Source organism: Hylaeus volcanicus, chromosome 4, assembly GCF_026283585.1.
Source record: "Hylaeus volcanicus isolate JK05 chromosome 4, UHH_iyHylVolc1.0_haploid, whole genome shotgun sequence".
NCBI lineage: Eukaryota > Metazoa > Arthropoda > Insecta > Hymenoptera > Colletidae > Hylaeus > Hylaeus volcanicus.
Window position 1 is genome coordinate 14,818,499 of NC_071979.1, and position 25,074 is coordinate 14,843,572.

Here is a 25,074-nt window from a genome sequence, read left to right on the forward strand (position 1 = left end):
CTACTTACGTTGTGTATTTATTAATTTTTGTATTTTATTAGTAATCCTTTTCTTTTATTCGATTTTCTACACAACAACCAAGGTTCTTCACTAGTATTAATATTTAACTAATTTACTTGATTCGGTTACTTAAGTAGAAATTAGTGTGTATACCTGTTTAAGTAACATAACATTTCAATGTCTTAGTTGTGGGATAAACTTTAGAGAACAAAATTTATTATTAAAATATCTTGGCGCAATATAATACTCCATTCAATGTATTTTCTATGTGGTCAACAAGTTTCATTCCTCTTTCAGTTCAATATAAATGAATCTTTATTTTTCTTGAATTTCTAGAACAAGAAATGTCTATTTGTTAATGCAATTAATTGTATTAAGTCACGGAATGATATTCAAAACGATTTGAATATGTATAGCATATTGAATTGCTCAAAAATGTTCAAACTGGAGATTCACATACCCATTGCTAACCGTGGGTTTCTCGAATAGGCTATTCTTGCCTCCTCTCCCAATTCGTGTAACGTAAAATGTACACAGACACCCGTTGAAAGCTAACAAAGTTGTCCAGAAATTTACTGTGAGTGTGAATCTTGTTTACAATTACAACTGTGTATTCACGATGCTGGTCGTAACATAGCGTTTCATTATTTACATATGTTGCTATGTCAAAACAATGCCGTGCTTAAAATCTCTGATGGACGTACTTTATTTCGCTTAAGATAAATGATTTTATACTGGATTTAAAGAATGCGGATTCCTTTGTTTCTGTAGTAAGAAGATAGTTTATTTAGAAACTCTTTAGGAGACAGGAATTATATGTACATTTTTTTTATGTACTACCATCTAAAAGTATATTGCAGGTAAAGTTATTGATTCGTACTTTATAATTTTTTATATTTTTGATTTGATTTGAAAATAAAATATGGCGACTATTTTCTTCTTTGCCTTTATAGATTTTGCATATATGTATAAAACATCTGAAGAGGATCGAGAACTAGTGATTCAAACGTTGTTTGTGTGATTGAATGAAAAGTTACAAATTAGTATTTAATTGTACTCTTAGGTGTGAAAGAATTGATGCAAGTAAAAGTTTAAATCTAAAGGAAACAGAAAAGTAAGTTCGTAATTTTATACATTAATAACATAAACATATGTATTTATTTTCAGCAATGTACACGAATTCTGGATATATATTAAATAAAACAGTAAAAAACTATTTGTCTTGGATTATTACTCATTAAACTTTCAAACTATATATGGAAGACTTCTTAGCGATGTATGTGAATGTAAAATGTTTATCTGGCTATATATTATTATTAATAATGCATATTTAATGTAACATTAAATACAATAACAAAAATAATCTTTATTTTTTGGTAGCATATTTTTTTCAATTTGTTTTCCACCCACTTAATTTGCTTCTATCCATGATAATATTATTGAAAGTAATTCTCACCGTGGTACATATATTATTTAAATTATATAATTCCCTATTAACACTTTTGCACGTTCCGTTTTACACATTAAGTTTTCCAACTGTGTTTATTAAATTCAACGAGTTACGTATTGGAGATTGTAGAACTCGATTTTTGTTTGCAATATTTTCTTTAAGCATACACGTTTCGAACGTCAATTACGTTGAAATAAATCTTCAGTATCTTTGGAATTTCCATAATGGGTAAACGGTTACGGAATTCCAGATGTATGTACCAACTTCCAAGCGTGCGAACGCTACACCTAATTGCGGTTTTCTCCAAACCATGTTTTTCAAGTCAGTGCACACGGTATCTCTAGGAATACTTGATCAATTTACTTGAAACATTCAGGGAATACTCTTCAGAAGTATCCTAAAATCTACTATCATGCTGTTTCATTATTGATAGATTCCATAGCAAATAGTTCTACAAGAGATTACAATTTGGTTTCACTCAAAATAATTTGAATTTAAGAAAAAACTAAGTATACACATAATGTCAGTGTCCTTGAAGAGGTAAACAATTCTATTGTGAGAATATTGTACGAGAATGCTTTCAGTCACTTCCAATGGTACCATAAGCACCATATAAAGGAAAGACTTGATTTCATCTTTCCCTTCGAAACTTTTCGCTCCGAGGCGCTTAAAAAATGCACTAACCTGTAGCTCGCGCGAGCCAAAGAACAATCGCGTTTTTTATATCGCGATATAACTTCATTATCGTCGTTTCTTAGCTCCAACGGGAACAGAAATTCCTACAATTCATCGACAACCACTTCGATGAGCGGCATAATAAATGGCGGGCAAACGAGACGGCTCCGAAGGGTATCGAAATAATTTGCAAAGCTTTTCCAGCAGAAATCCCGGGGAGCTTTTCTAACGCGGTATCAAAGAGCCGTGAATTTCATTTCCTTTACCCTCTTGCTTCGGCCAGCTCGTTATTTCTACAAAGTGCAGGCCGTCGTACGAAAAAGAAGCCGGGAAAATACCGGTCGTATTCGTGAAAGAGCGAAACTTCTACGCCCGTTGCTTATAATCCCTCGCGTTGTGAGAAATTCAATTACATTCGATGCGTGACGCACACCAAGCCAAAAGGAATTATAATCTAGGCCATGAAACTTCGTTCTAGGCCAGACACTCGCAGACGACGTGAAAGGTAAATCAATCTCTGGAATATTACTCGTATTTTTTACTTTGCCCGGCTGTTATGGGTAGAGAAGTAGTATTTTTATTGGTAGAAATTTGTATTCCCTGTATTATTGGTATATTTCGATGTTTTGAGGTATCTCGAGTCTAAAAACTTTCAAAAACTGCCTTGAAAATTATATGTAATATACATGTTAAGTCATTTTGTTTTATTACATTTTTAATTAATTCAGAAGTGGTTCATCAGAAAATTGAAATTTAGTATAAAGGCTTTTAAGATATTTTTAAGTCTGTATATGTGTAGCAAGCACGTGAGAAGAGCGGAACTAACTCTGACCTTCGTATGGCCCACAGCACAGTATTGTCTCAATTCGTCCAATATTGTCTTATTTCGAGACAGAAAGCAGTTGATTATTTCGAGACAATACTGTAGTTGCATACTACTTTGTCACGTTTGTGAATCAAGGTACCGTGTCCACCAACATACAACAATTTTTGTAATTGTAGGCGTGCACATAGACCAGAAGAGCGTCCTGCTGAGTACAATTGGAGGCGGGGTTTATTATACTCTTTTCGTTTGTTCGCTTTATATCGACATTTAGTTTGATTTATATCTCAGGAGTTGTTTGTTAGAAAATCATAAACTTTGCTATATCGACTCTGCATCAAACATTGATTCTAAATATATATTTAAAAAAATTCTGCATGTATGTACATATTTTCTAACAACTATATTTCATAACATTGCTATATTGAAATATAATTTATGGCACATTTTAGTATCCATAAGTTCTATTTTTTTTTCTTTATTCGGCAAATAAAGGCGTTACACAACTAAATTAAAACAAAATATCAAGAATTTACTGAACACTGTACAATTATGACATCCACTTTGCTTTAGCTGTATTCAGCTACATTACACAAACCTTCGTACCGAGGATATTAATATCTGGGCTGAGTAAACCTGCACCAGTGTTGACGACTATAACGTCAAATGAGCTCCGAACCCTCAACAAATACGTTGTCATTAGAAGGAACGGCGAACACAGGACGAGAAGCAGTCTCGTGATTAACTCTGTCGAAGCGCGAAAACGGAGTGACGTTCATAAGTTTTCCCTTTATCGGGTGGATTGTACAGTCGCTTTTCACGGAAGTATTATCGGGGAAACGAAAAAGGTGGAACGTGCGACAGGGAGGAACATGTGGAAGTGGGCCGTGCGTTTACAAAGAAGCACAAACCGCATTGACGTCTTCGGCCTCTAATTTGTCGCTGCTTCTTTCCGGTTCTTGGCGATTTCTGATGCTACGAGGGAGAGAGGGGCTCTTTGAGGGCTGACAATAATAAGCACGAACCGTGATCAGAACTGTGACAAGGTAGGAACTGAGGGAGCACGTGCCCCCTGGCCGCCATGTTAGGGGGGCACAGACTGTGCCCATCTGCTACTCGTGGATAACACTCGACCACGTTGGACTGTAAAAACATGTAATGGCTCGGCCAGGTCGTATGTGACACATTAACAATGACGCAATCCGAAATTACTAGGTACCTTTACCGTAATAGTGGGTTACTGTTAGTAACTATCTGACGTTCTTGCAAAATTGGTAGCCATCTACTGCCCACGAAAGGCATTAAACAATATTTTATTGTAAAGACCTCTGGCTATAGCTGTACTAGTTCATGATTCAAAAATTTAGGTTGAGTCATCTTTAAATGTCAATAAAGATAGGAAGAAACTATTATTAACCCTTTAAGGTCGTATGTCTACTCTCAGCCACCAAAGCTTTTTTACCGTTCCGGTCGTACGTCTGCTCTTAGCCATCACAGCAAAGAACCATCCTAATCTTATATTGTATTCGTCCACACATCATTTTACACTTTCTCTGTATTTTTTTATTTGAAATTGAATTCAAGGTATTTTCAATGCCAAAAGTGTTATCATTAATGATTAAAAAGATTAAGAATTTCATTCTAAAATTAAATAGATACAAAAAATTCGTGTTAAATTAGAAACTTGACATTAAAAACAAACTTGTAACTATAAATTTTTTCATTTAAATGTCGTAATTACAAAGATATTCGATTAATTGATATTTCATGTACATTTGTCTCCGATTGTACCTTCCATACTTCCTTAAGACATTTCAAAAATAATACTCCAAAAATGGCAAAAAGAAACTTACCGAAAGATACCACACGATGGAGAATTATAAAATATAATTTTTTCGTAAAAACATAACATTGAAACACATTATTGTGTAAACATATATCTAAAGTTCACAAAAGAATTAATAAATCTTGTTTATCCTCCACAATCCTGCGTATTACGTATCCCTGCTCGTTCTTCGGAAATTAATTTCGACCAGTACGATATCCATGTCTAAATTTAATACAACCGCAAATGGTTAGTGATACAATCATAATTAGTAACACAAATAAACGTAACATGTTTATTATATTATATTAGTAGAATGTAGTGAAGTGTTGGACAAAAGAAATTGTCAATTGAAATAACATACAATGTCCAAATAAAAATACTAAATATTCTTATTAAATTATAACAGAAGAGGAAAAAATTCTCATCTAATTCAAACTTTCGAATAACAAACGATGACAATTTAATTTTGTATTCAGTATTCACTGAATAAAAGTTAGAATTTGAATTGTAGAGTGTAATGATTTACAATAAACAAATGAAAACGCAACTGTTACATTAATTAAGCACTACGAATAGAGTAACGTTGGTTTTATTCGCCTGCTATTATTCGAATAAAATTTTCCTCATTCCTGTATTCGTGGGTACGTTTTATGTTGCGTAGGTTTTGCTGCCTTGCCAAAATGAGAGTGAATTTAAGTAATATTGTTTTTTACACCATTTTTTAAACATGGGGCCTCCAAATTGTACTTCATCTTGGGCCCCACGAAGTTATAATGCGCCATTGAGACAGAGGAACCAATAAGCATCGTGTTCGTTCCCTCGATGCGGGGAGTGGTTGCATGTAACAATGTTACACTCCTTATTGCTACGCGGGTAAACTCTCAGCCTGAACGTTACACGAAAGAAGCAAGATCGTAATACCACGAAATTACCGTGATGTGAAATTAATTCAGCTCTACGAACCGAGGCGAACAGCGAGTTAATTATCGAAAATTTGCCTTTGTTTCTAATTAACTCATATTGCTTTCCCTTTGCTTTAGGAGAAATTGTTGGAAGGATGCGATTAGTATAAAAACCGTACTTGGCAAATTTAATGATAGTTGCCACGCTGCACAACAGTTAATTACGACAGGAAATACAGAAATCGTGGTCTTGATTACTCTTTTCCGCAAAAGCTACTTGGCATAGTAGTTAGTATCTGCGAACGAACGAGTAGAGAACCAGCAATCGTGTAATACAATCTGATAATTAATAATCAGATATATACGCCACAGTGTACCTCGTTACCGAACGAGTACGTAGATTTGTGAGTTTTAATCTTGCTTGGTTTTGTTCTGCCTTGTTATCAAAAGTAAGACAACATTTATTGCAAATAAAATTCTCAGAATGTCCAGAATACCATTCTTCTCGAAAAAATGAATGGAAAATATTCAGTAGAATTTTTCTGTACGAGTCTTTGTTTTCGAGGTATTCGATTTAAAAAAATACGCGGGGCACGTGCGCCATTGAACCGAGCGAAACGCGCTCGTGCTCTGCATTTTAAAATCAAATTTCTTGCAAACAAAGGTTCGTACAAACAAATTTCATTCTATATTTATGACTTGATTTCTTAGGAGTATCAAATATTCTAGGTTGGATTTTATAATTTGGGAGCTTTGCGTTAAAAGCGAAATAATACTTAACTAGTCATCTTCAATCGCTACGTTTTGCATGTATTAATGTTTATTTATTATTATAATATTGTGTTAATAGATTGATTTTGTTTAAATGTGGGGAATAATCTGAACTTAGAATTTTTCACTACTTGGGATTCTTCGATTTCCCCTTCTATTTTCTTAGCCATAAAAGTCTCGACGACGTTAGTTTGTGTCAATCGATTGAGAAATTATGTTCGCCCCGGTGTCAATTTACGTCACTTGCGTTTTCTGGCAGTGGTTTAATGTCTGAGTGACGCTTGATATTCGACGAGATTTAAATTCTTCCATAAAGATAGTAATAGTAAAGTGAAGCAAATAAAAATAATTTTTACATACAAATCAAATAAAAAGTCTTTCGAAAATCTCTTCCTAAAAACCTTTTATATTTATATTACAAAAGTTATAATAAACTTTACAGTACATGTTTGACCTGTACTGCTACAAAACCAGGACTCATAGTTAAATTTTAAAAAATGATTTACTACAACGAAACTATCAAAAAAGGTGATTTCGAAACGAAATGAATGTTGGGCTCTGTTTTCATTGCTATCTTAGAAATTAATTGAACAATTCATCCGAAAATCATGAAGTTTAGTATCGCTACTCCTCTATGTGAAATATTGATACGATTAAATTTTTAAAGAAATTCTGCACGATTGGATGTATCTCTGCATGTATGTTGGCGTTTGTTTGATACCTCGATAGTGGTTCATCAGAAAATTATGAAGCTTATCATCCTAACTTCAATACATACATTGATGGCAATTTTTGGAATAATGTCATAAATGAAACAGAGAATTTAACATAGTCGTTCCCATACCTCGTTTGAAAACGTAGAGTAACCTCGATAACTACCGCGGTTTACCAAAAAAGTCCCGCGCAACGTTGCCAGCTCTCTGCGAATTCAGCTCGCCCGCGATAGCTCGGATTTAATCCGCGAAAGGAACGTCGCCAGAATCGGCTATTATTTAACGAACGCCGGGCGCTGCTATTTCATGGCTTAAAAAAATGCTGGCCAGCGTCGCAGCTAGGCGTTAGCGGCGGGAATTACGAGGGAGTGAAAATGGAATCAGTCATATTAACTCCGCGGGCTTAACTAAAGTTTAATGTCATAAAGGGTGGGCAGGGTGAATCTTTGTTTCGTGGCTTGGCGGTGGATTATATCTATCCGAGACGCTTTATATCCGGAGCCAGCCAGGTCTGGGAGATAGCTTTCGCTGAGCCTGGCGACGAAGAAAGCCGGGGCCTCCGCCAGGCTCGAAGTGAACTCTTCTGCCAAGGGTAAGTATAAAACGGGCGCATTCGAGCCAGGAACGAGAGCACGCTGCGCCGAGGGATTTATAAAGCGGGAGACGGAAGAACAGAAAGGAATCTACGGTTAATAGCCGTGTTTCTCGTAGAAATTTTCCGCTCCGTGCACGCTCTACGGAAACTCCGATTAAAAACGTCTCTTGCGTGCCGGCGAGAGGGACCTATAGACGCTAGACTAAAATTATGGAACTGGGAACGCTGGGAATCTTCGCGCGGTTCGCCAATTACTCGGCTTGAGGGGTTACACCGGCTTGGAGGAGTAAAATAGTCGTCGTTCTTTGGAAATTGTGGTGGAACAGGCTCGAGAAGTTTGAAATTGCGGTGGTGAATGTCAGGGTGAGATAGAAACGTCAACTTCGGATAATCAAACGAACTTGGTGCAGTGATTTATAGTATATATAGGGGGCATTACTGTCATGCAGTTTTTTTACCAAATTTTCTACGTATGAATGTGCACGTGTATGTATGTAATGTGTATATGTTGGAATCCCTTGTGTCTCATACCTCTAATGTGCTTCGTCAGAAAGTCAATGAAATTTAGTATAAGGACTTGTTTATATGCAACATTGATGCTATTCATTTTTTAAACAAATTCTTTTAAATAAAACGTAATCCTTTTGCATTTTGACTCAGAGCAATACTTCTTCTCTGTAGCACTTAACAGTTAAGAAAATAAAAGTATAGAAAATGTTGAGATTCGAGACAAATTCTTGAGACTTTTAATAACATCATTCGGTGCTTCCTTGAATTTCACGACTGAAAGCAAGCATTAACATTAATGCGCATGAATCGAAAAGAAATTTCTTCCTAGAGCAGAGTTTCCCACAATTTCGCTAGACGTTTGTCGCGGAGCGTATAACTGTCTTCGTCGGTCACATGACCCCGCCCACATACTATTACTCTCCAGGCTGTTATTGAATATGCCGGAAGGGAAGTATTGGTCTCCGACAAAATTCGACACCCTCGAGTTTTTGCATTTATCGATATTTTGAGGTGGACCGAGTCCAAAAATGCAAAAATATCGGTTACCAAATTTCGCATGTATGGATCTATGTATGCATGTATGTTGAGCTCTTTTGTGTTATATTTCGCGTACAGGAATGGTTTATCAGGAAATCATAAAGCTTTATGTCATGATTGTTATGTATGGAATGCTGATGTCACTCCATTTTTGAAAATAATTATATGTACATGTGTGTATGCGTATGTATGTTGTGGTTTGCTTTGTTTTATATCTCACGAGTAATTCTCATTCATCGCAAAATGGTGAAATTAAATATGAAGACTTCATCTACATACAGTATTGGTACGTTTCGTTTTTTTAAAACCAACTGCTGTTTGTATGGATTTGTGTATTATGTACGTAGAACCTTGTGTTTTTTTATATCTCAAAAGTGTACCATCAGAAAATTATGAATTTTGATATGACGAGTTTCGTATATGGAATATCAATGTCATTCAATGTTTGAAGAAATTCTCTATGCATGAGTGTGTGTATGTGTATTGGGCTCCATTTTCCTTGGTACCTTATAAATAGAATACTTCATCCGAAAATCATGAAGTTTAGTATCGCGACTCCTCTATGTGAAATATTGAAGCGATTAAATTTTTAAAGAAATTCTGCACGATTGGATGTGTGTCTGCACGTATGTTGGCGTTTGTTTGATACCTCGATAGTGGTTCATCAGAAAATTATGAAACTTACAATCCCGATTTCTATACATACATAGATGGCAATTTTTGAAACAGTGACATGAATGATGGATCCCATATTTCGTTTCGAAACGTAACGTCGACAGGTGGCGTTGGCTACCAAGAAAGTTCTACATCAACCTACCTCTTCTTGAATTCAACGCGGTCGTTTGCGATTGCTTCCAGCTAGACGTATCGCCGGCAGTAAAGCATTCTTAGTTTTCTGATGTGAAAGCGGTTCGCGGATCCCGGGGGTGTCGTGGAGCCACTTTTATACGTTTCCCAGATTCGTCGCGAAAATTTGCGTGGTCCTTCCCCCATCGGCGACGAGTGGGGGCGTCGAGGTGTTGAGGCGTCACGACGCGAGAACAGGAGCGACGATGAGAAAAGGGGAATGCCGCGAGACTTAAGGGCTCTACTCGCGTCGAATTCCAAGCGTGCTCGCACTACCTGCCTGGAATATCGTCTCGTTATATTTCCACCCGACCACCCTTCGTTTCTATGCCTTCCTCCCCCTCACTTTCCATCCGTGCTCTTCTATCTTCTGTTCGCTTGACGCCCGAGCGATATTTTATTTGCAAAGAGCCTGCAGGTTGCCGGCGCTTCTTATCTTATGTGCACAGGAATTTCTCTTTGGTAGCGTAGAGATTTCGTGCTCTAGATGGACTACAGAGGGATCGTATGAGGCGCGGATGCGAATTGCTCTTTGCTCCATTTTTATTTTCACGATTGTTACCGAATGCAATAGAGACGGGCATTGCTAGGCGATACTTGATCTCTCTTTTCTCAAACGGTTTTTCGAACTTCGCGATATTTTCAAGTCTTGGCTTTCAAACCACAAATACAGGGACTCGTTTAGTATGTTTTTGTAGAGAGGAGACACAGTAATACAAACAGACACTTAAATATTAACACATTGTTGATCGGCAATTTTACCCAGAAGCGACTTCATGTCACCAGCTATTATTTCGTAATTTTTATACTACTGAACTCCTGAGTGATATAAACCTAAATACTGAGGAGAGTATATTCTATTGTTAAAAAAGAATCAAAAACTGACAGGACTAAACATGATGAGCAAAGCTTTTGCAATATTCTATATCGCCCTGGGTTTCATAAATTGAAATAAATAATGCAAGTGCAAACACGAGTTAACTCGTGACTGGTCAACAATGTGTTAATGGTGATTCTGTGTTGATTCTGTGTGAATTCTCTTTTTCAAAATATGAAACCGAAAGACATCACTTTTTTTTAGGGTTACTAAGATACACTTCAATATCTTCCCTGAATAGTCATGTTACTGCCAGAGAGCAGTTGAACATTCTAGCTAGATGATCAGGTTTATACTGTGGTCTATTTAGATATACTGTTTTCCAATAATAATACTCTTTTTCAGGTTGATAGCTATAACACTCCCTTTTCAAATAATTGTCATAGTTTTACAGTAGGAAATAAAGTTTGAGTTATAATCTTACCTGCGAAAGAGAGGAGGCTCGTGCACGAGCAGGTGAAAATCGTTTTCCGAGCAAACCTCACGGTCACGATGGTGAACCGCGCACTTGAAGCTCCTCGTTCGTTTGCCACTCATCTGCAACAGAAATATTTTCACACTGTAATTCTACCATCTTCAATGTTTGCATTCTATTATATAATACTGTATTCAGAGTACTAACACCATTGCCAGTATGTTTAATTTATACCACGGTCACTTAAATATTTCGAATGACTATAGGAAAAGAATGAATTTCATGGGTTTCTTCAGTTACGAGTAGCTGATAAAATGATTGGATAATTTTGTATACAAATTTCTTAAAAAATTGCGATTTATAGATTTAACCCTTTGACAAGTACGGACGCACCGGTGCGTCCAAACTTATTCTAGCCAAACAGAGTACAAATCGGAAAAGAAAAAACATTAATTAGAAGTGTCTGGCAATCTATGCGTGCCGTTGTTCCAATATACTCATGCTTTGAGGAATACCACACAATAAATGAATTTTAATACTTTGGAAGTAAGTACTCATCTGATACAGTACATTGTATTTTGCTGTTTTCAATATTTTATCAAATAATAACATAAACAAATTTCAGATTCTACTTCCGCTTAAAAATAAATATGATATACAATACATATAATATATTTATTAAATAAGTAACATATATACAATTTCTTACTAGTTATGTATTATACACAAATGCTTACTCGTCAAAGGGTTAATGTACGTAATGAGTTGATGTGGAATTAAAATGAAAAGGTAGCAGGTAGCGTACGTTGCGTAGATTGAATTTGAACCTCATGTACCGTTGTTAGGTGAGAAAAATGAACCTCAAGAAAAATAAATTCCAACAGTGGGCCATCTAGAAATGTTCGGAATGCTATTGACTGTTCCATTCATATTTTTGTATATGAAAAGCAATATCACAAGTGCATACATCACTTTAACCCATTCAATCTTTATTTATTTTGCACTTTGTATGGATAAACTACTGTATTGTATTGATTATGAGTCTGAGATAGTAAACTACAAGTCAGTCTCATAGATCAGGCTGACTTGGTCAATACACGGCTTTGAAACAATCTGTTTGCAACTATTCTGCAAATTTCATCAGGGTGAAAACTGCTACCCCATTCTCAGTGTCTATCAGTATGCCTACCATAAAATTTTATTCAGAAGACAAAACACAATTTGTATGATAAAGGTTACCTTTATTCTAACGTTGTTTAAGCTTAATAAATAGTAAAGAAAGCAAAACAATCATTCATTGATTGCAACATAAACCAGTTACATTCCCCAAACAAAGGAAGATAAACTTACACCACTTTCCTAACGAACTACTCAGACGTTCAAAGGAAAAGTCTGTAGGCAACATAAAACCTCGAAAGGTCCTGGCGTTATTTTGGGTATATCTTGAGCTACTGCATCCCATTAGTATAGTCAGAGCGTATGTATGTAGTACGTTGGAGAGGGACCACTGAGGGGAACAGGGAGAGACTCTTTCGAAAGTCAACGACGCGAAATGGGGTGGTGAGTTCTTGGCACGATCCTGTAGCGGAAGCTTAGCTGAGCGGTCTTGGAGGCACGATGGCTGATATTTGGATCGGGATCCGTTAACGCGGTTAGGCAAATGCAAGCAAGTACGCTAGCAAAGTCCTCGAGCTAAGTCCTGTACATAGACCGAGTGTGTACCACGAGAACGCAGACAAATATCCACCATCACGAGGACCGTCTTACGCGTGCGGTTTGTGTCAATGTGGACCAGTGCTTCCCAAAGTGGCCAACATCGTGTCACCTGGTGGACCCTGGAACGATGCAGGTGGTGCTAGTAGTCTTAAGTGTAATTAGGTGTCGTTGGATAAAAATAAGGATGGCGTTGAATATCAACAAATTGATAAGATAATTTATGGCTCACCAGGTTCCTCGTTTTCATTAGAATTATTTTTAATATTATCCGTGTATTTTGTTTTGGTATAGTAATTTTTTGTAAATAGTAAATATCTGCTATCATGGTTGATTTTAATGAATAATTTTGTAATTTCAGTCTTTACCGTAATTTTCAAAACAACTAGTTATAAAGGTAGCTATTATAACAAAAATGATAATAAAGGAGTGTGTAGTAATAGCTGAATTATAAATTCGATTATATTAATTCATAGGCCTGGGGTGTTTCATTCTATAGGGTGTTCCTATAGACTGAACACACGAGGAATGAAGAAAATTGTACAGATATATTTCTGATATTTGTTGGCCTATGTGGCCACACTTTAGGTACACCTTGTATTAGAATTATTCTTAATAAAGATTAAAGTATACCATGCTAAAAGTTTTGTAGATTTAATAAAAATTAGTATGTTATCATAAACTTTGGAGGTGTAAGGTTGTCTTACTTGCAACGACATAAACATAAAAAATTATGCAAATTTCTATTGGCTGACTTCAAAAGGTAGGTTTTCAGGGGGATGATGAACAATTCTGCTCCCTCTTAGAAGAAGATGGTGATAGGCAAAATGAATTTGAGAACCTCTGATATAGACGGAAGAGAGTATGTGCAGTGGCGTAAGAGCTGGCGACATTGCGATTCATCGAGCTGAGAAACGCTTTCTATTATGCTTACTGCACCGAGAATACGTTCAACCCCCCTTGTGGTGATTATCCCCAACAAATATTTGCGAACTCTTCTCACAAAAATCGTTGCGTCTACAAAAAAATAAATACAACTGTGAGGCCTGGATATATTTACTTTGACTATAGTCGACACTACCTCCGCTGTTGGAACTTAATAAATAAATGATTGTACAAGTTGTATTATTTACATAATTTGCATAGCGTATACAACATGCGTACTCGTACAATTTGCAATTGTTCTATTATTCGATTAACTCGAATAATTTGAAAAGCTTGTTCAACTTTTATATCATTTATTATGTATGAAACATGTTTATTCTGTATGAATTGTACAATGCATATTATTTAAATAATTTGTGTAATGCGTAACAACACACGTAACTCATAATTTTTAACCCTTTGCACTCGAAGCATTTTTTTCTGGTATCTGACAGCAACTCGAGATGTTTTTTAGCATTCTATTGCCATGAATTCTAAGCTATCTAGATTTGAGAATAAGGCCACCTTTACCTCACCGACAATCATTTTATCGACACTTCGAGCTCCCAAAAAATTAAACCTAAAGAAACATTAGGTATTGTAGATTTACTGCGTGACACCTAATGGTGACTGAGAGTCACCTCTCGAGTGCAAAGAGTTAATCCTTGTGTTACTTGAATAACGAGAGTAATTTGAATAATGTGAACGCAATAGTTTAAATTAATGTTAACAGTAAATTAAATGTCTAAATAGACACGCAGCAAATGTTTTGCACATCACATCTCCAAATGTAAATTAGTTATCGTTTTCATGAAAAATACTTTCGTCGGTTCGATTTTGCTCCCAACTGTCACCGAAGTGTTGGCCAATTGTTCAAGGCTACGACAGTGGGCCACGGTATCGCGGGACGAAGTTCGATAGAGCAAGTTCTGCCCACGAAGAACCAGCTGCCGGAAGCCGCAGCGTTTCTTGCTCGTTTGATTGCCAAAAGGAGGCGGTCGTGGCGGAAGACTAGCAGGAAGGGTGCGCCCCGACGAATCCAGGGAAGGACTTCCGTCTAGTAGACGAAGAAAATTAAATTTGCTGCCACTGTGGAGACGTCGTTTTCGCTCGGGACGCCTCGTCGCTATCGCGCGTGGGGCTTCTTTAACGTTCGACCGTGTTGGGCAAAATGTAATTCCATTAACAACTGACGATCGCCGATCGATCGTTAATTGTCACTCGAGATCGAATGTAAAGTCGTGATGATTAAAAGAAATTAATGGTTGCTTCCAAGAACTACAAAGTACTTCTACAAATCTACATCTTATCCTTGCAAGCCTATTTAACAACAAAAAATTCCTGTAAAGTCCACCGAGGCAATTTTACTGAATTTGTGGGTAATTGTATTTAATAAAGATCTTTGGTAGCTTTTCAAATTCACTTCCGCATTCTGTAGCTTAAATAATAGTTCATTTATGAACAAAGAAATATATCGATAGAGTGTGTTATTTTTTCATGTATAGATTCAAATTTGATAGTAAGAGGTAATGAAGAACTGGTTAATGGTAGGTTGAGCAAAATTGAAAGAGTAGTAGTGTTTTATTTCATACTTTGTTTTAACCAAAAGTGCATGTCCTCTTCAGGTACATCAAATATTCAAATAAATTGTAGATAAAGTACAACCTCGATTATTCCAGGACAATAATTCAATAATCGAGGTCCGTACAATAATCAAAGTAACCAATCCAATGAGTAGCATCCTTACCCACCATATTCCCCTTACTACTCCCATATTCTTGCTTAGCAACTGTGCAATATGGAAAATGCAACAATCAAACCTCGACTGCATAATAATACTCCTAACCACGTCGAAACGTCTTGGCCACTCATTCAGTTGTCCTCACTTATTCCCTCAGTTTTTCTCCGGCCACGATCGAGAATTTATTTCTAGGTGTTCCTATTAACGTAAAGTAATTTCCCGTTTAAAAAATACAATAGAATTTCGTGCAATCGAGGATCAAACATTTCTCGGTGGCGTTGTATAGGCGAAGGTTTTACTGGCAATGAAGCATAGGAGATTCGTCGGCGACCAGTGTCCGGCTAAGTAAGTAAATCTTCGACGTGAATTTACGATCCCAGGGAGAGTCGCTCGGTGTGTCCCGTCGTCGTGACCTGGATCGATAGTATCGCAGAAGGGGCTCAAGGGCTCGTTCTATTAATCTCGATCGTTTGTTCGGAGTTTATCGTCCTGCCGCAACCTATCCAGGATATTTAGAAGAGAATGGCGCCGGGCCACGTCTACCGAAACACCACCGGATTCTTTTTGTCGGCGACTTGTGGATCCCACCGTGAAATTTAATCTATCGTTCATGGCTTATCGTAGAGATGAACAACACGAGTACCTTACAGGACGAGGGTTTGAGGGAACGAAAATAGAAATAGGTAACGATGGGACCAATTGAATGACGTCGTCCATTTATAGTGGACCACGAAAGTATTCGGACGCTCTCAAACGAAAGCTTTGGCGTTTAAGAAAATGTTACGTATTTAAAAACAATTTTATTTCTGTAATAACGTGTTATCAGGGAAGAATATCTCTGGAAGTTATGAGCAATGCGACACTAGCGCCAACTTCATGAGGCCTACGGCTAATCAAGATCTACAGAAAATAGAAAATTTTGGCCTACATTGTGCACCAAAACTGAATTTATATGTTGTTTGTGGTAACGCAAGTTGAATTAACGAAATGATGTAATAAAATTTAAATGACCAACACTTCTAAATATTTAAGATCATAAAATTGCTTTGTAATTGCTAATAGTTTGTATTAACAAAATTCTTGGACTGTAAAGTGTTCAAAATTTATTGTTACTTCAGAGCATAGATTTTCCTGATACTTTATTATTTGATTAATTGAAATATTGTTGAATTATTATAAGGAATTAAATTTAAAGCTTTATCAATTTGAATTATTCTCTATAATTATTCTCCGAAATGGGACTTAACACAGTTTGTCCTCGAGGTACAAGTATATGTATAAGACATAAGAAAGCCCGAAAGTTAGGAAGTCAAGAGTTTAAGGGAGGAGAGTATGTTAAAGATACCAAGAAGGATAAAGGACCTGGCAGCTTGTCTAAAAGTGGTGTAAGTTTGAAAGTTTCGAATATCAGAGAGAAGAAAATTGTAACACTTTCAAGATGCGTTAAAGAAGATGGCTTGTAACTTGAAAATCTGAGGAACTAGATTCACTATTCTTGTAATGTGTGTATATATTACGATGGTCGTCTAATTATAAACCGGATTTTTTTTTACACAGCTTTACTGAGGATAGATAAAAATACATATGGATTGCCTTATTTTTCTACGTAAATTCCTTCAACAGAAATATATTTTGTTCATTCAATAGGAAGCTTTCTGATCCCATAATAAAAAATAGTTTTATCCTATATTTCTGTTGAAGAAAAGTACGTAGACAAACAAATGTACATATCGAATTGAGTAACCTCCTCCTTTTTGAAGTCGGTTGAAAATAAGGCACTCTATTGGTATTTGTATCTATCACCAATAAAGTTGTGTACAAAAATTCCGGTTTATACATATTTGAATGGCCCTCATATTAGGCTTGTCTCTAATGGATTGATGTAGTTTTTCCGATAAAAATGAGTCCAAACACGACCATAGTCGGATCACAATAATTTTTCATATAACCTTCGAAAATCGAGATCACCAATTATCAACATGCGAAGCAGAGCCAAGCCAAGTCCAAACATGACTCGATTCGGCTTAAAGCAGTGCCTCACATATCTTTAGAAAATCGCGATTATTAGACTGTGGATTTTATGAATTTATGATATAAACTATTACAATAAATACATGCTAAACATATCCAAAAGGTACGTGCATTTATGCAAAATGAAATAACAATATTATTATATTACTTTTAGAATATATTCAACATACATTATGTATGTCTTCTAATCTAATATTGTACATCATAAATGTAGAATGTGTAGTGATTACCAATTATCAATACAGGGTGTTCAAAAAAAAGCATTCAATATTTATATGGTGTATAGGGCACACTGTACTGAGTAAAAAAGCTTTAGTAAACATTAGACCGAAGGTCAACCGTTTCTGAGTTATAAACATTTTTGTTTACTAGTATCATGAGAGAGCACTTAAACACGGTGTTCGGTCAAAGGTGGATTGGACGTGGTGGACCAGTTGCATGGCCTTTTCGATCTCCCGATTTAAATCCTCTGGACTTCTTTTTATGGGGATATTTAAAAAGCCAAGTGTATTCCACGCCGATAAATGACTTAGAAGAACTACGTAACGGAATCCACCATGCTTGTCAAATAATTCGACAGAAATGTGGGATTTTCGAGAGAGTTCGCGACTCTGTAAGAAGAAAATGCCAAGCGTCTACAGAAATGAGAGGGGTGGACACGTGGAAAATCTTCTATAAATATCGAAAACCCAGTAAGAAGTCACTCATGATACCAGCAAACAAAAATGTTTATATCTCAGAAACAGTTGACCTTTGGACCTATGTTTACTAAAGCTTCTTTACTCAGTACAGTGTGCCCTATACACCATATAAATATTGAATGCTTTTTTTTGAACACCCTGTATATGACGCAGAGGTAGAGAATTCTTCCTCCAAACTGGTCGAGCAAGGACACTGAATGCAATAAGACGAAATCGTGTCAGCCATGGTTCATTTCCTCAAATGCCATCCACTCGAGCTGAGGAAACAACCAGTGACTTCATTTTAAGCACTCCTGAAGCAACTTTATTCTAAAAAGAAGTACCGCTGTGCCTGGCGATTACTTAAGGTGAATAGGCTCGTAGAAGGCCGTAGCGTTGCAGTTTCTATCGAACGATAACAGAGATCAACGAGAACCCCCCTCAGGACCGAATCCTTTCGCCTGTGGCACGAGGGGTGGCAAACAGGGCGCAGAGTGTGCGGCCATTATCGCGCGAACGCTGCAAATCCAAACCGACGAGTCAGGCCGTCGTAAACACGAGTACAAGCGGCCAGTTTAATTCGATTAGGGCACGATCATCGGATTGCTCGATCGCCTGGCAGTGAAATCTCCCCTCGTTTCGCCTCCGCCCACCCCTGTCTTCGCGCTCTTGCGCGCTTTGAAATCTAATCGCCGTCCTATGAATGCTGCCTGTCGATCGGTAAACGAAGTGGGGCGCCTTGATGAACGCACTCGCGCTGGAAATTAGGCGAAAATCAAAACAGGAAAGCTTAACCTTAGAATTGCCTGGTGTTTCGGAGAAATTTGTTTCCAAACAATTGTTCAAAACAAATGTTTGAATTTTAATTGTTCGTCAACTGAAGGTATATATTATTGGAAGCTTCGTAGCATCTAGAGCCAGGTCTATAAAATTTTAATTAGTTGCTGTATGCATTTTAAAGTTTACAGTAGAATAGTAACTCGAATCAAGTAAGTATGAGGATAGTGAGATGGAATATTTTACTATACGGTAAGTAAATCAATTTTTTTCTCACGTGACTGTGATAGATTTGTAAATTCAGTAACTTATTGTGTAGCTTGAACGTAATTCAATTCGTGAATATATGAAAACAAAGATATTAATTCGCCAAACAATGTCTTAGAGGAGTCTTTCCTCTGAATATATATTTCAAAATAATGATAAAAAAGATTATTTTATTTGATATCAATTTCTAGACCACAGTATGCATCCTCTTCAAGTATATAAATGGCAGATAAAGTAGAAACTCGATTATTGCAGGGGTTTAGTCTCATTAGGAGTTTATTATCATTAAAATCCTGTATCTTTTTCATCAAAAATTGTAACGTTTAAAATAAATTAATATTTTCTTTGGAGACTCCAAAAGTATTCTTGCAAGCTTTCTACTTTGCACACAACACCCAAATAATTACTTTTGTTAAAACGCATCCACTGTCTTCCGTCTTCTCGCCTAACAGAGTTGATACCTTAATTTATAACCCGATGCATAACTTATTTGACGGGTTCGAGACTAAATTACGTTACAGACAGGGTTTGCAACACGTCTACTTTCTCACCGACTCTGAATAATGTACTTCGTGAAAAATCATGTATAGTTTGTTTTCAATTTTTTCTTTTTTATTTTAAATAAATACTTCGTTAGACAGATACGACAACGAAATTTAATCAAATTTATTAGTTCCTCCAAAGAGGAATGTTAATCAAATTTTACGGGTTAAATCTGTCGTGAGTTGTTTATGCCCGCATAAACCAGTCCAATTATCGTGAAAGCTTTGAGCACACCGACTAGTGGATTACTTTTGCACGTGAGCGTACTCGAAGAGCGCGGTTCTCACGTCGATACGCTGGAATCTCGCCAAATCTAATTTCGAAACTAAAAATAATGTATCTATGCCTCCCCTCGGATAATAGTTATATATCAAAATAGAATTTCTCCCCGATATCGTTCGTGTTCGTGATAAAATCTCGGAATTCGTTTAATAAACTATACCAACTCTAAATCCGTGACTCTTGTAGAAGATTTCTCACGTGTCCGTACACTTACGATATTAACAGTATTCCAGTTTAGTAACAATACTATCGGCATCAGTTTATGTTTACAACGTTTTTAATAGTTTTTAACTGGCACAGGATTCAACATAGCGACAGTTGATACAATTAATGCAAGTATCGATGTTGGAATTATGTAGGCGACAAGAGGACAAGTTACCCAAAAGATTGTTCAGCAATCCTTTTGACTGTAACTTAAGTTTAATAATGGTAGAAGTAAAGAAAAGAATTTTATCCTTGAGATATCTACTTTATAGAATATTAAAAAAGTGTACAAGTTTAACTTAAAACTTGTCAATTTATTAGCGAACTTGTTATGAAACTGAATAATATAATTATGCTAGGTAAAGATAAAAGTAAAGTCAAAGATAAGAGAAATATTGTTAACGAGATTTCTACCTGTAAACAAGAATTAAGAATCGAAACAAAATTGTATGTGGCATCGTTTGTTAGCGCAGCAGTCTGGGCGTCATATGTGTTGGCGATCGGCAATATAATAAAAGATTTTGTCGACATCTCGACGATTTGAAATAATCTTGATCTTCCCCAAATCTCGATATCGATCTCGAATGTTACAAGTAATCTCGATCTCGAATCACATCTCGAAATCGAGACGAGATCGAGACGAGATCGAAATTTATCTCGCCTCGTGCGCAACGCTACGCAGAAATTGCTCTGCTGACAAAGAAGAGTCATGTTCGTTTCGTTACTCGAAGGACACGGTAACACGCACACGCGTGGGTACATGGAGTGAATTTTCCGGAGCATTGTCGAGGAGCACGGTCCTATTCGCTTTCGAGACGAATCGAATCGAATTGAGCAGGAGTAGGGGATAGTTTGCACCGGATGAGCGGGAAACCGACGTTTGGGGCGAGCAGGAGAATTTACCTATTGGCCGGCCTAATGGCACGGATTTCATTATGCCGGGTTTACACGATGGCGAGCCTACATTACGCGGCAAGTCGGCTTCCCGACGATTTGGAATGCAAAACTGTTACCCGCGCAAATTTGCTCGTAGAGAATATTGGCTCGTGGAATGGTTTAATCGTGTTGACGGCCCTACGGCGAAGAAGAGTTACGGGTCATCAAACGTTAAAGGAATCCGCGCGACCGACAGCTTTGAATCAAATGTTCTGAACAAAACTGTTCCACGGGAGGGAGACAATTTACGTAGCTCCGTTTTATCCTAACCGTGTAAGATGATGGACTTCCTTAAAATAATGGGTATTCGAAAAAGTTTGTAGCATTTTGACGCTCGATCAAACCGAGAATGCTACGCAGGCTTGTGAACAAATTTGTGGTGTTTACGGACAAAATACTCTATCAAAATTTGATGTCAAAAATGCATCACGCTGTGGTCGACCAATCACAGAACGATGTGATGAAATCATGCAAATGGTTGAGAAACGCCACGAACTTTTTCGAATACCCGATATTAGTATAGATATAGATTGGAAAATCATAAATGAACAGGTACTCGTCCACGGGAAAGTAGTAGGGGGTAGAAATGAACAGGCCGAGGTGGATATGTTTAGGGGGCGTTAATTGTAATTGTGAAGCGTTCGAATCCCTCGACACTGTCGAGTCGACAGAGTCGAGCGACGCCGACGTTATGTGCGGCTTCAACGACCGCGGCAGAGAGTTTCGAGGTTACGGTCTACCCGCAGCTGGTTATCCGCTGTTCAATTAACAATTACGAATGAATATTAATTGGCAACACACCAATTTTCGGAAGCGACAGGAATGTCAGGTTAGAAATGTTGGCTTGCTCGTGATAATGAGGCACAATGCGTGACGTAATCCATTAGTGCTGCGATTCCCAGCGAAATTCGATGCAAATTGGAGGAACGCAGAAACTGTTACGTCGCGTCGGAGCAGGCATAGGGAATCAGAACTACAAGCTGAACGTTATGGTGCATCGTTTATTTTCTCAGTTATGTATCCTCTTCTTTTATTTAATTTAGATAGCGACAGGAATCATTGATTATTGATAGTCAAATAAAACAGAAATTTGTACTGAATTTGAAATTAAGCTTGAAAATTAGGCTGATTATGACAGCATTGGTTCTTTCAATGCATTGTAGGGAAGAAATGATAATAGTATTTCTGAGTAGGACACTAGTGTGGATGTATTTGTAATGTAATATTTGTAAGGAATCCATATTTCTCTTGAAATGAAGTATTTATTCAATATAATATTTTTGGAATGTTTAATGCGGGCGCATTTATATAATGTACGGTGTATGATATGTAGTGTGTGTGCAATGAATAATGTGTGTGCGTTTTTTGGGTGTTTTGGGAATTAGCGAATGCCTTGGTTTATTCCAATTAGTTACGTTCCATAATAAAGACGTATTAATATTTTCTATTTTTCTGTGAAATTAGATTACAGGAGATTTATGTGAATTAAGTAGTAAGAATAAAGTATTGTTAATTTGATTCATGAAACTCGCTTTATGTATTAAGATTGTATTGTTAAAGTTTATCAAAAATCCTGACAAATAACTTATCAACAGAGTTATTAATTAAAAGTATCTCTTACAAATGAGAATGCTTTAACGTACACTATGCAATAAAATAAAACGTGCCAACTACAGTCCACCGCTCTGCCAACTGAGGTATCGAGAGCTAATTATGCAATAAAATCACTATGGGATCTTTTCTCAGCGATCATTCTTCGTGTACAAAGGAATCGAAAAATGCTTTACCATTTTGCAATCTATAGTTTCGTTAGCTAGATATAAACAAAGAAAATTCATAATGTGACTCTCGGCGCATGCTATTATATTCGAATCAGCTGATCAAACTTAAACTGCCGATATCTCGATAACGAAGCTTTTGATTACAAGATGGAAAAGGACTGTTTGATTAATATTGGTATGAGGAATCTATCTTGAAAGGTTTTTGAGTTCCAACGCAATTTATTTCACGAACAAAATGCAAAACAAAACTATTTCCATTAAATTTTTATTTTATTTTCTACGTGAATATATTTAACTCGCAACACACATTACTGTTGATTTCTTACTTGATTCATTTCTCTATTCTTAATTTATACTCCTAATCACAGGGTTTCTCGTGTCTCAAAAAGAGAAATTCTACTATAAAAGTGTTCAATGCAGGTCTCAATGTTTCAAATATTTCGTGTATATTCCACTTAGTTGTATTTCAGAAAAGTTAATAAGAGACTCTAGTTACTTTTAATTTTTTATTTTTGCATATATTCGCGGAGCTCCGATATCTAAAGGCAAGACAGCCGCTGATCTAATCGCATACACAGTAATTCCGATAGAAATTCGTCGCCGTTTGCTCAAAGCTATTGTGTAAGGTTACACCGAGTTCGGGGAGGAGGCTCCTCTCGCAGTCTCCAGTCTCCTAGTTCGTTACGTTCCGAGCTAGAACGACAAAGAGGAAGACCCCGAATAGACCCCGGTAGACGACGAGCCAGGACACGCGTTGAAGTGTCCGTGTGGTCGGAAAGGGTCGTCAACTGTCCTGGACGTGGGCGCCGGCCTTGTTACCGGTTCCTTCTCGTATTCCATCAGCATACGTAGGTAGCCCGTGCAAATCATAGAAATCAGATAACAGCAATACTCCGCCTCTGCGAATTTGTCGCCAAAACGTCTTCCCTTTCGCTTCCTGGCCGTCTGCACCCTTCCGTTGCTAGACCTTCGTTTACATATCTATGCGGGTCAGCTACCTCGCCGAATGATCCTTTGAAAGCACACACACACGTAGACTTTTAACACATACTTCCCGTTATTCCCATTAACGCGATTGTATGTGTTACACGTGTTCAACAGTATGATCCTCTCGCAAGGAGACATCCTGATCTGTCAAAATACCGGGTATGATGAGATTTAGTTTAGGGGAGGAAGTCACCTTGGATGCCTAAAGATCGCAGCTATATTTTTTTTTTCGAAAACTTTTGACACAATACGAAATCTATTTACTGGAGTTTATTGTATAGCGTGGAACACTATTCTTATTCACGTAGGTATAATAATTACTACAGTGTTTACGTGAGTAAGTAGTTAGGTACTTCGTAACAAATCGTAACGCATTTAACTGGGTGTAATGTCGAGATAGATCTGTAAATGTAAATGTTACTGATGATTTCGATTGTGTGATGAATGACCTATAAATCATTTCTCTGTGAATTATTTTCATTTTTCAGTACCTCCTAAGCTATACGACCAAGTAACACGCTGTAAATGGCAAACTTTATCTTCATGAAACTTCCCAGATGATAAAATGATTCTTTTTTATAAAGATTAATATATTATACCTTATAAGTACCCTTATTATTGTTGTTCCTCTAACAGATTACAAGTGTACTTGAAAATTATCATAGAAATTAATTTTGTGTCTACATTTACTGGCCATCTTGTTACGTTAGAATACCAACCTTCATATTAATGAAACACGAAGATTGTTTTGACATTTGGTTTTAAAACCATATGTGATCTCTTTAAATGTGTGAAAAGGGAAAATTGAAAGTTATAAGTTCCTTCCTTATAAATAAATGGTTTTATTCTAAAAAGCCACAGAATTAATTTCTACACCTACTATACAAGATTTCTTCTCTTTAAACTGGTTTTCAGACTGATAAGCCTTGATCATCGCTAGAATTTTCAGCTCCATTCTTCCATAACAGTCGAGGCTCTACCGCGTGTCTGCTTGTGAAACGTTTCCACCAAATTCGAGGAAAATACGAAATTACGGAAAGTGTAAGCGTTCGGTCGGGGAATTCCCAAAAAAATAGATCGTTTTTTACACGGTTATAAGGAAACCAGTATCCAGCCATTGCTAATGGTATGGAGGGGAACCCCCGACGCTCGTGACTATGCCACCCGAAAAGAAACTCGAGGTCCGAGACGTCTCTGAACGCTTATAACCCCGAAGCTTATTTTCGCAGCAGTACGTGTTCTCCACGAGTGGGTGAACACACGTAA

At 37.0% G+C, this 25,074-nt stretch overlaps 1 protein-coding gene across 2 annotated transcripts in view; it reads right to left on the reverse strand.

Moving 5' to 3' along the window:
* Positions 1–25,074, reverse strand: part of LOC128875681 (protein rhomboid) — a 435,457-nt gene that overhangs the window by 122,762 nt on the left and 287,621 nt on the right. For both annotated transcript variants that reach the window (XM_054121491.1, XM_054121492.1), the window contains one exon: positions 10,952–11,064. In XM_054121491.1, the coding sequence (XP_053977466.1) occupies positions 10,952–11,064 (113 nt within the window). The remainder of the gene's footprint in view (positions 1–10,951; positions 11,065–25,074) is intronic.